General features: G+C 38.5%; 1 protein-coding gene across 12 annotated transcripts in view; it reads left to right on the plus strand.

The window, feature by feature from the left end:
* Nucleotides 1–13169, plus strand: part of LOC128688687 (nitric oxide synthase-interacting protein homolog) — a 73820-nt gene that overhangs the window by 10618 nt on the left and 50033 nt on the right. For all 12 annotated transcript variants that reach the window (XM_053776674.2, XM_053776730.2, XM_053776722.2 and 9 more), the window contains one exon: nt 2809–2915. In XM_053776674.2, coding sequence (XP_053632649.1) covers nt 2809–2915 — 107 coding nt within the window. The remainder of the gene's footprint in view (nt 1–2808; nt 2916–13169) is intronic.

Genomic DNA, 13169 nt, shown 5'->3' on the forward strand with positions numbered 1-13169 from the left:
ACACAGGGAGTGTAATAGGCATGCAGGGAGTGTAGCAGGCATGCAGGAAGTGTAGCAGGCATACAGAAATGTAACAGGTATTCAGGGAGTGTAGCAGGCATGCAGGAAGTGTAGCAGGCATACAGGGAGTGTAGCAGGCATGCAGGTAGCATAGCAGGCATGCAGGGAGTGTAGCAGGCATACAGGGAGTGTAGCAGGCATGCAGGGAGTGTAGCAGGCATGCAGGGAGTGTAGCAGGCATGCAGGGAGTGTAGCAGGCATGCAGGAAGTGTAGCAGGCATGCAAGGAGTGTAACAGGCCTGCAGGAAGTGTAGCAGGCCTGCAGGAAGTGTAACAGGCATGCAAGAAGTGTAGCAGGCATTCCAGAAGCCAACATTTGTCTTCAATAAAGGTATGTAATACTGATTTAATTGTTAAATTTTTTTTTTTTTTTTTTGTGAATATTTTTGTTTGGAACAGATTAATTGTATTTACATTAATTCTTATGGGAAATATTATTTTGGTGTTCGGCCATTTCGGTTTTACGCCGAGCTTCTGGAAAGGATTACAGCTGATAACCTAGGGTCCACTGTACCTCAGCTCTTAGCGTGCCTTGACATTTTTCTTTATATTTTATTCACACGCCATACTTCTGCTGCATATTTCAGTTTTGGTGTAAGGTATGTATGTGGTGAATTTTTTTATAATTTTCCCATCTATCAGAAGGTTATCTTGAAGTATACCAGTAAAGCATAGCAGTTTTTCATTACTGTATTTATGTGAGCCTGTAATATTTGTATACCCTTAGACCCCTCTCTGACAATTTCAATACCAACATCTGTTTTCATGTATCCAAGATAAAGTCTAGCATCTTTTTGTCTTGTTAGAATTTATAATCAGTTACATTTTTAATTTTGCATAAGGTTTTTGCATCATAAGTTATGAAAAATCATGTATACGTATAAATTATAAATTTTTTGGGGGGTACCTTAGTATTGATCCTTGTGAAACCCTACTGGTGATATTTTTCCAGAAGGCAATTTTTACTATTACATTACTGTATTTCTGTTTGAGTATGTATGAGAGAGGGAGATTATTTCCCTGTAAAAGTAGGCCTTAGACAGGGATGTGTGATGTCACCATGGTTGTTCAACATATTTATAGATGGGGTTGTAAGAGAAGTGAATGCTTGGGTGTTGGCAAGAGGTGTAGGATTAAAAAATAAAGAATCTAACACAAAGTGGGAGCTGTCACTGTTGCTTTTGCTGATGACACTGTGCTTTTGGGAGATTCTGAAGAGAAATTGCATAGTTGGTGTATGAGTTTGGTAGGGTATGTAAAAGAAGGAAATTAAAAGTGAGCATATGAAAGAGTAAGGTGATGAGGCTAACAAAAAATTAGGTAATGAAAGACTGGATATCAGATTGGAGGGAGGGAGTATGGAGGAAGTAAATGTATTCAGATATTTGGGAGCAGATGGATCTATGAAAGACGAGATGTATCATAGAATTGATGAGGGTAAAAAGGTGAGTGGTGCACTGAGGAGTCTGTGGAGACAAAGAATGTTATTCATGGAAACAAAGAGGGGAATGTATGAGAGTATAGTTATACCAATGCTTTTATATGAGTGTGAAGCATGGGTGGTGAATGTTGCAACAAAGAGAAGGCTGAAGACAGTGGAGATGTCATGTCTGAGGGCAATGAAATAGAATGACTTGGAGTGTGTGTAAATCTGTAGTGGAAGGAAGGCGGGGTAGGGATTGGCATCGGCCTAAGGAAGGTTGGAGAGAGGGGGTAAAGGAGGTTTTGTGTGCAAGGGGCTTGGACTTCAGCAAGCATGAATGAGCGTGTTAGAGAGGAGAGAGTGGAGATAAATGGTTTTTATCACTTGATGTGCTGTTGGAGTGTTAGCAAAGTAACATGAAAGGATTCAGGGAAACTGACAAGCTGGACTTGATTCTTGGAGATGGGAAGTACAGTGGAACCTCTGTTCACGACCATAATTCGTTCCAAAACTGGTCGTGACCCGATTTGGTCATGACTCGAACCTAATTTCCCCATTGGATTGCATGTAAATACAATTAATCTGTTCCAGACCCCTACGAACTGTATGTAAATATTGTTGTTTTAAGATTTTTAAGCACAAAAATAATTATACCATAGAATGCACAGTGTTATAGTAAACTAAATGTAAAAACCTTGAACAACAGAGAAAACTAACACTGCATGAGTTCTAAGAGTTTGAAGGGGCATCTAATGGCGGAGCAGTGAACTCCATTATTTATTGTCCAATTTGTTTCATTTTTGGTGTAGGTTAAGAAGCATCTTTCGTGACCAGAGGTTCCACTGTACAGTGCCAATGCTCTGAAGGAGGGGTGTTGATATGTTGCAGTTTTTTAACTGTAGTTTAGGCATACCTCTGGCAAGACAGTGATGGAGTGAACGATGATGAAAGTGTTTCTTTTTCAGGTCACCCTGCCTTGGTGGGAAATGCCCGATGTTTTAATAAAAAACAAAATTCTGTATTTTTTGTTCTAAGCAAAATCTCTCAATCCATTGTCATAGTTTTGATTTTATTTCTTCTACATGTAGTAGTTCCTAAATTAACTTTATATGAATAACTCTCCTAAAAACTTTATTTGAAATCTAAATAAATGCCAAAAGTCCATTTGTTTCTTCGTAGGATTTTGGAGACTGCCATTGTAACTTAGTACTGCAGGTATAATATATACATGTATATAGAATTTTTTTGCTCTGAAACTGAACTATTTGTGCACATGCACTGCAGTGAGTAAATTGATTCATATTTAATACTGTTATATTTTTCAGATGGTCATTTGTTTGATAAAGAGGCCATCCTGGAGTATATCATTTCAAAGAAAAATGAAATTAGGCGTAAGATTAAGGAATATGAAAAGCAATGCAAGAAAGAACAGGTTTGTACTTAGATAAGGCAGTGAAAGATGGTTAATTACACTAAAAATAAAATAGTGGAGAAATTCCATAATGTATTATGCAAAGTAAATAATCAGAATTATACAGGAGGGCCCTGCTGATATGGCGGGTTAGGTTCCAGGATACCGCTGTAAAGTGAATCACTTTTTTTTTTTTTTTTTACTTTTAAATGCATATAAATACCTGATAACTTGTTTATGCTATTAAGTTAGCAATAGAATTAGGCATAAAAACAGTAAAAATGTAAAATGTACATAAAATACATTCATATTTATAGTCTTAATGTAGGGTAAGTGGTGAGTAGAATTTATTGCAGTGAGGTGTGGCAGCCTGCCTGGCTACCTCACCTTACAGTTATGTTTATTTGTTTCACTATGGTTGCATATATTTTCTTTATATGATACGTAGCATATTTCTTATATAATTTAGAAAAATCTTAAAGCGCCCCAGAGCGATTATTGTTATTAATGTATGCTGATTACCGTCAACATACCTTGTTCACTGAGTTTAACCACCTTACTGACTGTGCCATAGTACTATGGTTTTGAGTTTGCTGGGCATACCATAGTACTATGCCAAAATTCTAGTGCCTTCATATTTAGCGTGAGAAGGCTCATAGGCCAACATATAGGAGAATGGGTCTGTTTGGTCAGTGTGTGCAGTAAACAAAAAACTGGGTTGCCCATAGTGCATTGTGGGAATGCTATCTCAGGGCACTTTGTCCATGATGCTTTGCAGTAGCAAAACCCTCACTCCCTGCTGAACTGGAATTTCCTCTTCCCAATTGCCAGTTCTAACACTGATGGAAGTGGAGGTGAAGGGGAATTCTGTGGTTTTGAACAGTTTGTGGCTGAAAGCAATGCTCAGGATAATGAAAATAGTGCCCAAAACATGGACCGTCAACCTTCCACCTCTGGTGCTGTTTCATCTGGGTCACATTCATTTGTACCTCGCTGTAAGCATAAGCTCATATTTTACCCCGTGGCCAGATGTTAGATACGAGTAATGGTGACAGCAGTGACATGGATTTTGATTTTCTTGCTCTTGATGACCATTCAAGTAATGACAGCAAGGAAAAATATTTACCAATGAAGCATTGGTTTATATGATGCCACATGTGGTTTGGTAGTGCGTCATGTGGAATCCCAAGTGGATGGAGTACATCCCGTGGCCCTAGACCAGGAACAGACTGTGAAAGTGATGATGATGTGGCTACAACTGGGATAGATAATAGACCACATGTGTCAGTAGGTGGTGGTGGTGCCATGCAGGGTGCAGCATCAGCAATAGCCCAGGGTGGTGGGAGCCTCACTGCTGACTCAGCACGTCCATGATCCAGGGCCTCCTCAAGCAGCCCCAAATCACAACCACAACCTACACAACCACAAACAGCTACTAATATCCAGTACTCACCAACAAGCTGCATCTGGGATTCGCAGGAATACGCAAATTTTGTGTCAAATCCCCCTCAGTTTGATGACACTAACAGTGGGATCCTGTTAACTGTACCCTTGGGAACACTGCAAGTGAACTGGAATTCTTTGAATGTTATTTTTACAAATCCCTGATGGAAGTTATTGTTAGGGAAAGTAACAGGCATTTGATTATAATATTCTTTCTCTAGTGCACTGATATTATTTATACCAATTTTACAATAATGCAGTAGTCTGCATAACAGTAAATTTTGTATTTTTTTGTATGAATAAAAAATCAAAATAGAAAGCAATAGTAATATAAGAGGGGCCTAGAGACGTGACTAATGAACAGAGGATATGTTATTTTAGTGCCAAGAATGTCTACATTGTTTATTCTGGGCCCTATTTTGAAATTGGCATCTTTTTTAATTTGCATGAAATTGGCCAAATTGCCAATTTCTGACCACTATATTGGGTAGTTCAAATCGGTAAATGGGCGGTTTCTTGTACTCAACTGATAGACAAAATGGAGTTCTAAAGAAATAGCTATGAGTTTGGTCAACTGGAACAACGGAATTGGCTAAAAACAGGGCTCAAAGTCGGCGAAATCGCCGATACGTATATGTTGCCAAGACCGCTAACTTCGCGGGAGCATAATTCCATGAATTTTCGACCAAATTTCATACTTTTGGTGTCATTACCATCGGGAGAAGATTTTCTATTTCATAAGAAAAAATTTTTTTTTTTTGTTTTTTTTTCCAAAAATTTATCGACATAGAATGACAGTTTCAGAAAGGGGCCTGCAGCAGTCAAAGGGTTAATATATTTATAGATGGGGTTGTAAAAGAAGTAAATGCTAGGGTGTTTGGGAGAGGGGTGGGATTAAATTATGGGGAATCAAATGCAAAATGAGAATTGACACAATTACTTTTTGCTGATGATACTGTGCTTATGAGAGATTCTAAAGAAAAATTGCAAAGGTTAGTGGACAAGTTTGAGAGTGTATGTAAAGGTAGAAAGTTGAAAGCGAACATAGAAAAGAGTAAGGTGATGAGGGTATCAAATGATTTAGATAAAGAAAAATTGGATATCAAATTGGAGAGGAGTATGGAAGAGTGAATGTTTTCAGATATTTGGGAGTTGACGTGTCAGCGGATGGATTTATGAAGGATGAGGTTAATCATAGAATTGATGAAGGGAAAAAGGTGAGTGGTGCGTTGAGGTATATGTGGAGACAAAAAACGTTATCTATGGAGGCAAAGAAGGGAATGTATGAAAGTATAGTGGTACCAACACACTTACATGGGTGTGAAGCTTGGGTTGTAAATGCTGCAGCGAGGAGACGGAGGCAGTGGAGATGTCCTGTCTAAGGGCAATGTGTGGTGTAAATATTATGCAGAAAATTCGGAGTGTGGAAATTAGGGGAAGGCGTGGACTTAATAAGAGTATTAGTCAGAGGGCTGAAGAGGGGTTGTTGAGTTTGTTTGGTCATTTATAGACACTGGATCAAATTAGAATGACATGGAGAGCATATAAATCTGTAGGGAAAAGAAGGCAGCATAGGGGTCGTCCTCGAAAAGGTTGGAGGGAGGGGGTAAAAGAGGTTTTGTGGGCGAGGGGCTTGGACTTCCAGCAAGCATGCATGAGCGTGTTAGATAGTAGTGAATGGAGACAAATGGTATTTGGGACCTGACAAGCTGTTGGATTGTGAGCAGGGTAATGCAGGGTAATACACCTACCATCCGACTTATGACCTTCTCGACTTACGACCACTCGACTTACGACCGTGTTTTTTATGCCAAATTTCTGGGAAATAAACAACTATTTGTGTTGTACACAGTGTTTATCCTGAACCTTACAGTATAAAATACAGTACTAACAGCATAAAAAGTAAAGTAAAACATGAAATACCTAAATAAAACAATAAAATAAAGTCATTACAAAAATGTGATGCTGATATTCAGTAGTAAAGTTCGACTTACGACCATTTCGACTTACGACCGGTTTCTCGGAACCGAACTCGGTCGTAATTCGGATGGTAGGTGTATTTAGTGAAGGGATTCAGGGAAACCGGTTATTTTTATATAGCTGGACTTGAGTCCTGGAAATGGGAAGTACAATGCCTGCACTTTAAAGGAGGGGGTTGGAATATTGGCCGTTTGGAGGGATATGTTGTGTATCTTTATGTGCATATGTTTCTAAACTGTTGTATTCTGAGCACCTTTGCAAAAACAGTGATTATGTGTGAGTGAGGTGAAAGTGTTGAATGATGATGAAAGTATTTTCTTTTTGGGGATTTTCTTTATTTTTGGATCACCCTACCTCGGAGGGAGATGGCTGACTTGTTAAAAGAAAAAAATTCTTATGCCATATACAGTGGTGGCTCGTAGTGCTAGTAATACCTATACAGTAGTCCCTCGTTTTTCGTAATTAATCCGTTCCTGGAGCCGTTACTATAAACGAAATTTACGATTTGCGAATCAATTTTCCCCATAAGAAATAATGTAAATACAATTAATCCGTTCCTGACACCCAGAAGTATTAAAACAAAAAATTTTTTACATGAAATATACATGTAGTACATAAACAATACAATGGGAAATGATGAATGAAACATTAACAGCGTAACACTTACCTTTATTGGAGATTCTTCTTAGTGTATGGGAGACTGGAGGAGGAGAGAGATTGGATTGTTTACAGTTTGGAAGGGGAATCCCCTTCCAGCAACACCTCAGGTACCAATTGCTTCTCTGGGGTTGCTTCTCTTCTCTGTTTCTTAATGCCACTTGGACCACCTTGAGAGTCACTCTAGTCCTGTCTCGCAAAGTAACTGTGGAGAGAGCTCTGTTTCTGGCGTCTCTTTAACACTTCCCTAAAATGGCCCAAGACTTTGTCACTGTACATATTTCTCACCTTCTTTACCACAGGCTTGGCACTAGGAGCTTTCTTTGGAGCCATGGTAGCTTATTTAGTACTTGCAAGCACTAAAATGAGTGGAATACTATTATGAAATATTTCGTAGGAGCACTTGAGGGGACCTTCACTCACTGGTAAACAATGCCAGACTGGCTGGGTAGGGAGGCCGCCCTGGCTCACACCGTGCATACGCGTCCCAGGTGAACTACTATTCGCGAGTCAACCTATGAAAAGCGAGTCCATGTTTATACGAAAATACCCCTATGATTGGCGAAATTTACGATTGCCGAGAACTACGAAAAGCGAGGGACCACTGTACATCATACTGCATCAGACTTCTATTTTTAATAATTTTTTATCTCGTTTCAACAAAAAATTAAAAATTCGCTTATAAATACATTGAAAACAACATACAGCAGATTTTTCCTGTAATATATATGTCAGTTGCAAATTATTTTACCATAAGGTTGATGAAATCATATGTCTGGCAGTGAGCATCTCGGGGGACTGCAGCTCCTATGGACAAGCCTCCACTGGCCATTTGTGTACAAGCACAATATTCAATCATACTGGTCCACTGACCTCCTAATTTCTACCCCAGCCTTTGGTAATATTATCCCAGTCAAGAGATTGCTCCTACTACTATGTATGCTACAATTCTCTGACAAAACAAAGCCTGACAGAAACGACAGGTTATACAAAATTAGGAGTGTTTTTATGTATCTGAAATAGAAATTCAGTATGTATTTTTATTCATTCAAGAATCTTGTTACTGATGAGTTTTGATTTTGTATACAGGTAGACTGTTGTTCAGACAAGATGAAGTGCTGTGGTATCACATTGTTTGTGCTTTGTGAGTTCGACAGTGGTCTTGTAGTAGATGTAATTGTGTACACGGGAAGTAAAACATTGGAAGATACTAGGAAGTTATTGGGTATCTCGGGTGATGTTATGAGAATAGTGATGGAACCATATCTGGGTAAGGGGAATATATATACATACTGGGCAATGTGGCAGGTGTATGGTGTAGGAGGTAGGTTACTGAAAGCAGTGAAGAGTTTTTACGAGGATAGTGAGGCTCAAGTTAGAGTACATAGGAAAGAGGGAAATTATTTCCCAGTAAAAGTAGGCCTTAGACAAGGATGTGTGATGTCACCGTGGTTGTTTAATATATTTATAGATGGGGTTGTAAGAGAAGTAAATGCGAGGGTCTTGACAAGAGGCGTGGAGTTAAAAGATAAAGAATCACACATAAAGTGGGAGTTGTCACAGTTGCTCTTTGCTGATGACACTGTGCTCTTGGGAGATTCTGAAGAGAAGTTGCAGAGATTGGTGGATGAATTTGGTACGGTGTGCAAGAGAAGAAAACTAAAGGTGAATACAGGAAAGAGTAAGGTTATGAGGATAACAAAAATATTAGGTGATGAAAGATTGGATATCAGATTGGAGGGAGAGAGTATGGAGGAGGTGAATGTATTCAGATATTTGGGAGTGGACGTGTCAGCGGATGGGTCTATGAAGGATGAGGTGAATCATAGAATTGATGAGGGGAAAAGGGTGAGTGGTGCACTTAGGAGTCTGTGGAGACAAAGAACTTTGTCCTTGGAGGCAAAGAGGGGAATGTATGAGAGTATAGTTTTACCAACACTCTTATATGGGTGTGAAGCATGGGTGATGAATGTTGCAGCGAGGAGAAGGCTGGAGGCAGTGGATATGTCATGTCTGAGGGCAATGTGTGGTGTGAATATAATGCAGAGAATTCGTAGTTTGGAAGTTAGGAGGAGGTGCGGGATTACCAAAACTGTTGTCCAGAGGGCTGAGGAAGGGTTGTTGAGGTGGTTCGGACATGTAGAGAGAATGGAGCGAAACAGAATGACTTCAAGAGTGTATCAGTCTGTAGTGGAAGGAAGGCGGGGTAGGGGTCGGCCTAGGAAAGGTTGGAGGGAGGGGTTAAAGGAGGTTTTGTGTGCGAGGGGCTTGGACTTCCAGCAGGCGTGCGTGAGCGTGTTTGATAGGAGTGAATGGAGACAAATGGTTTTTAGTACTTGACGTGCTGTTGGAGTGTGAGCAAAGTAACATTATGAAGGGGTTCAGGGAAACCGGCAGGCCGGACTTGAGTCCTGGAGATGGGAAGTACAGTGCCTGCACTCTGAAGGAGGGGTGTTAATGTTGCAGTTTAAAAACTGTAGTGTAAAGCACCCTTCTGGCAAGACAGTGATGGAGTGAATGATGGTGAAAGTTTTTCTTTTTCGGGCCACCCTGCCTTGGTGGGAATCGGCCAGTGTGATAATAAAAAAAAAAAAAATACTGGTAACTGGTACACAAGCCCCTTATTCAGTGATTTATTGCAAGTGAACATGACAGATTTGTGTGCTATAGTGCATGCCAATTGCAAGTATATGCTCAAGTTCAATGCAGGCATTTGTAGTGGTGAGGTGCAGGTGTTTGATGTCAATGATATGGCATTATGGTGGCTTGACAAGCAAGATGTCACATGTAAAGTAAAAGGACACGAGCAACTAACGTGACATTTTATTGTGTCAATGTTTCGCTCTGCAGGAGCTTTTTCAAGCCGTTGCAAACAATACAAGGACACAGAAGCTATATATAGGCTTAGAGTGAGGTGTAATACTACTAGTGGTGGTAGTAGTAGTACAGGTCCGCCATCACAAATCCGGCAATCAGTTATTCGGTTCCTTCAGTTATTCGGCACTAATTTTGGCTAGCATAATTTCAAATTTCCAGGGTCGCCACACCAACCTGCTGGTACTGTTTGGTGGCTCTGCTTGCTGCATAAGTCATTCCAATTTCTTTTTCTCCATTTATTGTTTTAACCTGCTTATTTTTAGCCCTAGCCATGGTTCCAATGAATAAAAGAAATGCTTCTCATTATGTAAAGCACCTACACAGTACATTATCCATTAAAGATAAGATGGCTTTGAAGCCACTGTCGGTTGCCATGAACTCAGTCTCATGAAGCAGGAGAATATGCTTTATTATTACGCTATATTTGCCTATCACAATTGATCTAATATGACATAAGAAACAATATAAATAACATAAAACATGTTAAATACTCCAGAATGAATAATATTTGGCATAACACCGAACAGTTCGACAGAGTTATGAAGAGGATATGGTAAACAAATACCATTCTCCTATCCTTGTCTTGGTGGATTATATTAGAGAAAACCGAGTATAACACAGGGCTAACTATGATATACACTCGTACTCCACCATAAACATGAAACAAAAAAGTTATTTTCTCTCTATAGATTATCACACATAGCAGCATATGTGTAGAGAACCTAGGATAACCCCCAAAAAAGTCAACGTGGTTTATTTTTAGTACCTGGCTTGGGTTAGCCATATATGATTTTTGGTAAATATTCGATTCCCAGCCAGGGTAGAAACATTAGGCGTGTTTCTTTACACCTGTTGTCTATGTTTACCCATCAGTAAATGGGTACCTGGGTGTTAGTCGACTAGTGTAGGTGTTATCCTGGGACACTGACCTAATTTTCTTGAAATACTCAGCATAACGAGTGCCTTTCTATACAGTAGTATGTCACTGATGTCAGCTAGGCCTGTATACCTTGTACATGTACGTGTAGTAAATAAAGATATTATTATTATTATTATTATTATTATTATTATTATTATTATTATATTATTATTTTCTCAGTTGTTTGTTGGGTTATCTTATTCAAACTTGGGCAATGTATGATGGAAAGATACTTCTTCACGTACACCAAAAATGAAAGAAATCAGACCATAAATAGCGGAGTTCACTTCTCAGCCATTAGCGGCCGCTTAGCAGTATATTTTTGTATGGCTGTTATGGTTATATTCTCATTTTCTCGGTCTCATTTGATAGAATGAAAGATATATTACAGAAATAGATATGATTTTGATTGCTTTCATGATGAAAAGTACCTTGAAATTGCGCTCACAGTAGTGAAAATGTTCTATTCTTTAGCGAAGCTCAAGAGTAAACAAATGACGTCACCGTCCAATACCTGTCCGCCTGCCAGTCTAAATTCCAGTATGGAGTCAAGAATGGATTGACATTATTTATACAATTATTAAAATAATGCAGTAGTCTGCATAACAGTAAATCTTTTGTTTTTTTGTGAATAAAAATTCCAAATGGTAAGCAAGAGTAATACAAGAGGGGCCTGTAGCCATGACTAATGAACAGAGAAAATGTTATTTTAGTGCCAGGAATGTCTGCATTGTTTATTCTGGACCCTATTTTGAAATAGGCATCTGTTGAAATTTGTGTGAAATCGGCCAAATTGCCAATTTCTGACCACTTTATTGGGTAGTTGAAATAAGCGAATGGGAGGTTTCTTGTACTCAGTTGACAGACTAGAAGTAAATAAGTTTATTCAGGTATACACAAATACAGTTACATAGATTATCATACATAGCAGCATATGTATAGAGAACCTAGGATAACCCAGAAAAGTCAGACAAAGTGACTTATTTCCAGTACCTGGCTTGGGCTTGCCATATATGATTTTTGGTAAATATTTTTTTTTTCTCGGTTGTTTGTTGGGCTATCTCATTGAAACTTGGGCAATGTAAGATGGAAAGATGCTTCTTAACGTACAACAAAAATAAAAAAGACGGACGATAAATAAGGGAGTTAACTTCTTAGCCATTAGCCGCTTCTTTGCAGTATATTTTCGTATGGTTTTTATGGTTGTATTATCATTTTTTGGACTCATTTGATAGAATGGAAGATATATTACAGAAATAGACATGATTTTGATTGCTTTCATGATGAAGAGTACCTTGAAATTGAGCTCAAAGTAGTGGAAATGTTCTATTTTTGCCGATGTTCATTGAACTGTGTAAGTCAAGCTGGTTGATTTTATTAAGTGTATTCTAACTTAACCACTCTGTAATTCGGCAAACTCAGTAATCCGGCACACTACAGGTCCCATTGATGCTGGATTTGTGATGGAGGACCTGTAATACAATACAATGGACCCCCAAGTTTCGTGATTAATCCGTTCCAGAGAGCCTGCCAAAAGTCGAAATTCACGAAACTCGAAACCATTTTCCCCATAAGAAATAATGGAAATAAAATTAATCTGTTTCAGACACCCAAAAATATTAAAATAAAATATTTTTTTTTCAAATTAAATAAGATTTATATACTGAAATCAATGAGAAATCAAGTACATGCATATAAAAAATAACAGCATTACACTTACCTTTGCTGAAGGTAAGTGTAATGGGGATAGGAGGAAGGTGTACACTATTGTTTGGAAGGAGAATCTCCTTCCATTAGGACTTTAGGTAGCAAGTCCTTATCTGGGGTGTTACAAAAAATGCGATTCTAAAAGCTTAGAGATCTCCAGTGAATACTAGAAAGGACTGCCCTTGTAGCATCCAACCTGTTACTGGGTTTTCGTAACAATTAGTCAGTATCCTTGTCCAATTATCCATTAGAATTCAGTATGATTCAATAGTGCTTCAGGATTACAACTGGTAGGCTACTAACTAGAGAAATTAAAATAAATTTATTAAGTATCATCTAGAGGTATATTATCAAAGTAAATTAAATTAAATTAATCACAATAATCAAAATAATATTAATCACTTCTCTCGTGTACAGTAGTCTTGTGCTGAAAGCACATATCACATTTATAATTCTTAAGTACCGTCTGGTACATTAGCATTTAATAAGATATTACAAATATGTACAAGTAAGTTTGTGTGTGTGTGTGTGTGTGTGTGTAAGTGCTCTAATTAGTTCGCTATGTCTCAAGACTCGACTAGACTTAAACAAGTGACTGACAAAGTCCTCTTATAAACTAAGTTCTTGACCAACTGGCAATCAGAACAGTCTGCTTGAACAATAAAATGACTGATAAGCCGAACAACAATATA

Source organism: Cherax quadricarinatus, chromosome 1 (genome assembly GCF_038502225.1).
Source record: "Cherax quadricarinatus isolate ZL_2023a chromosome 1, ASM3850222v1, whole genome shotgun sequence".
In the NCBI taxonomy this organism is placed as follows: Eukaryota; Metazoa; Arthropoda; class Malacostraca; order Decapoda; family Parastacidae; genus Cherax; species Cherax quadricarinatus.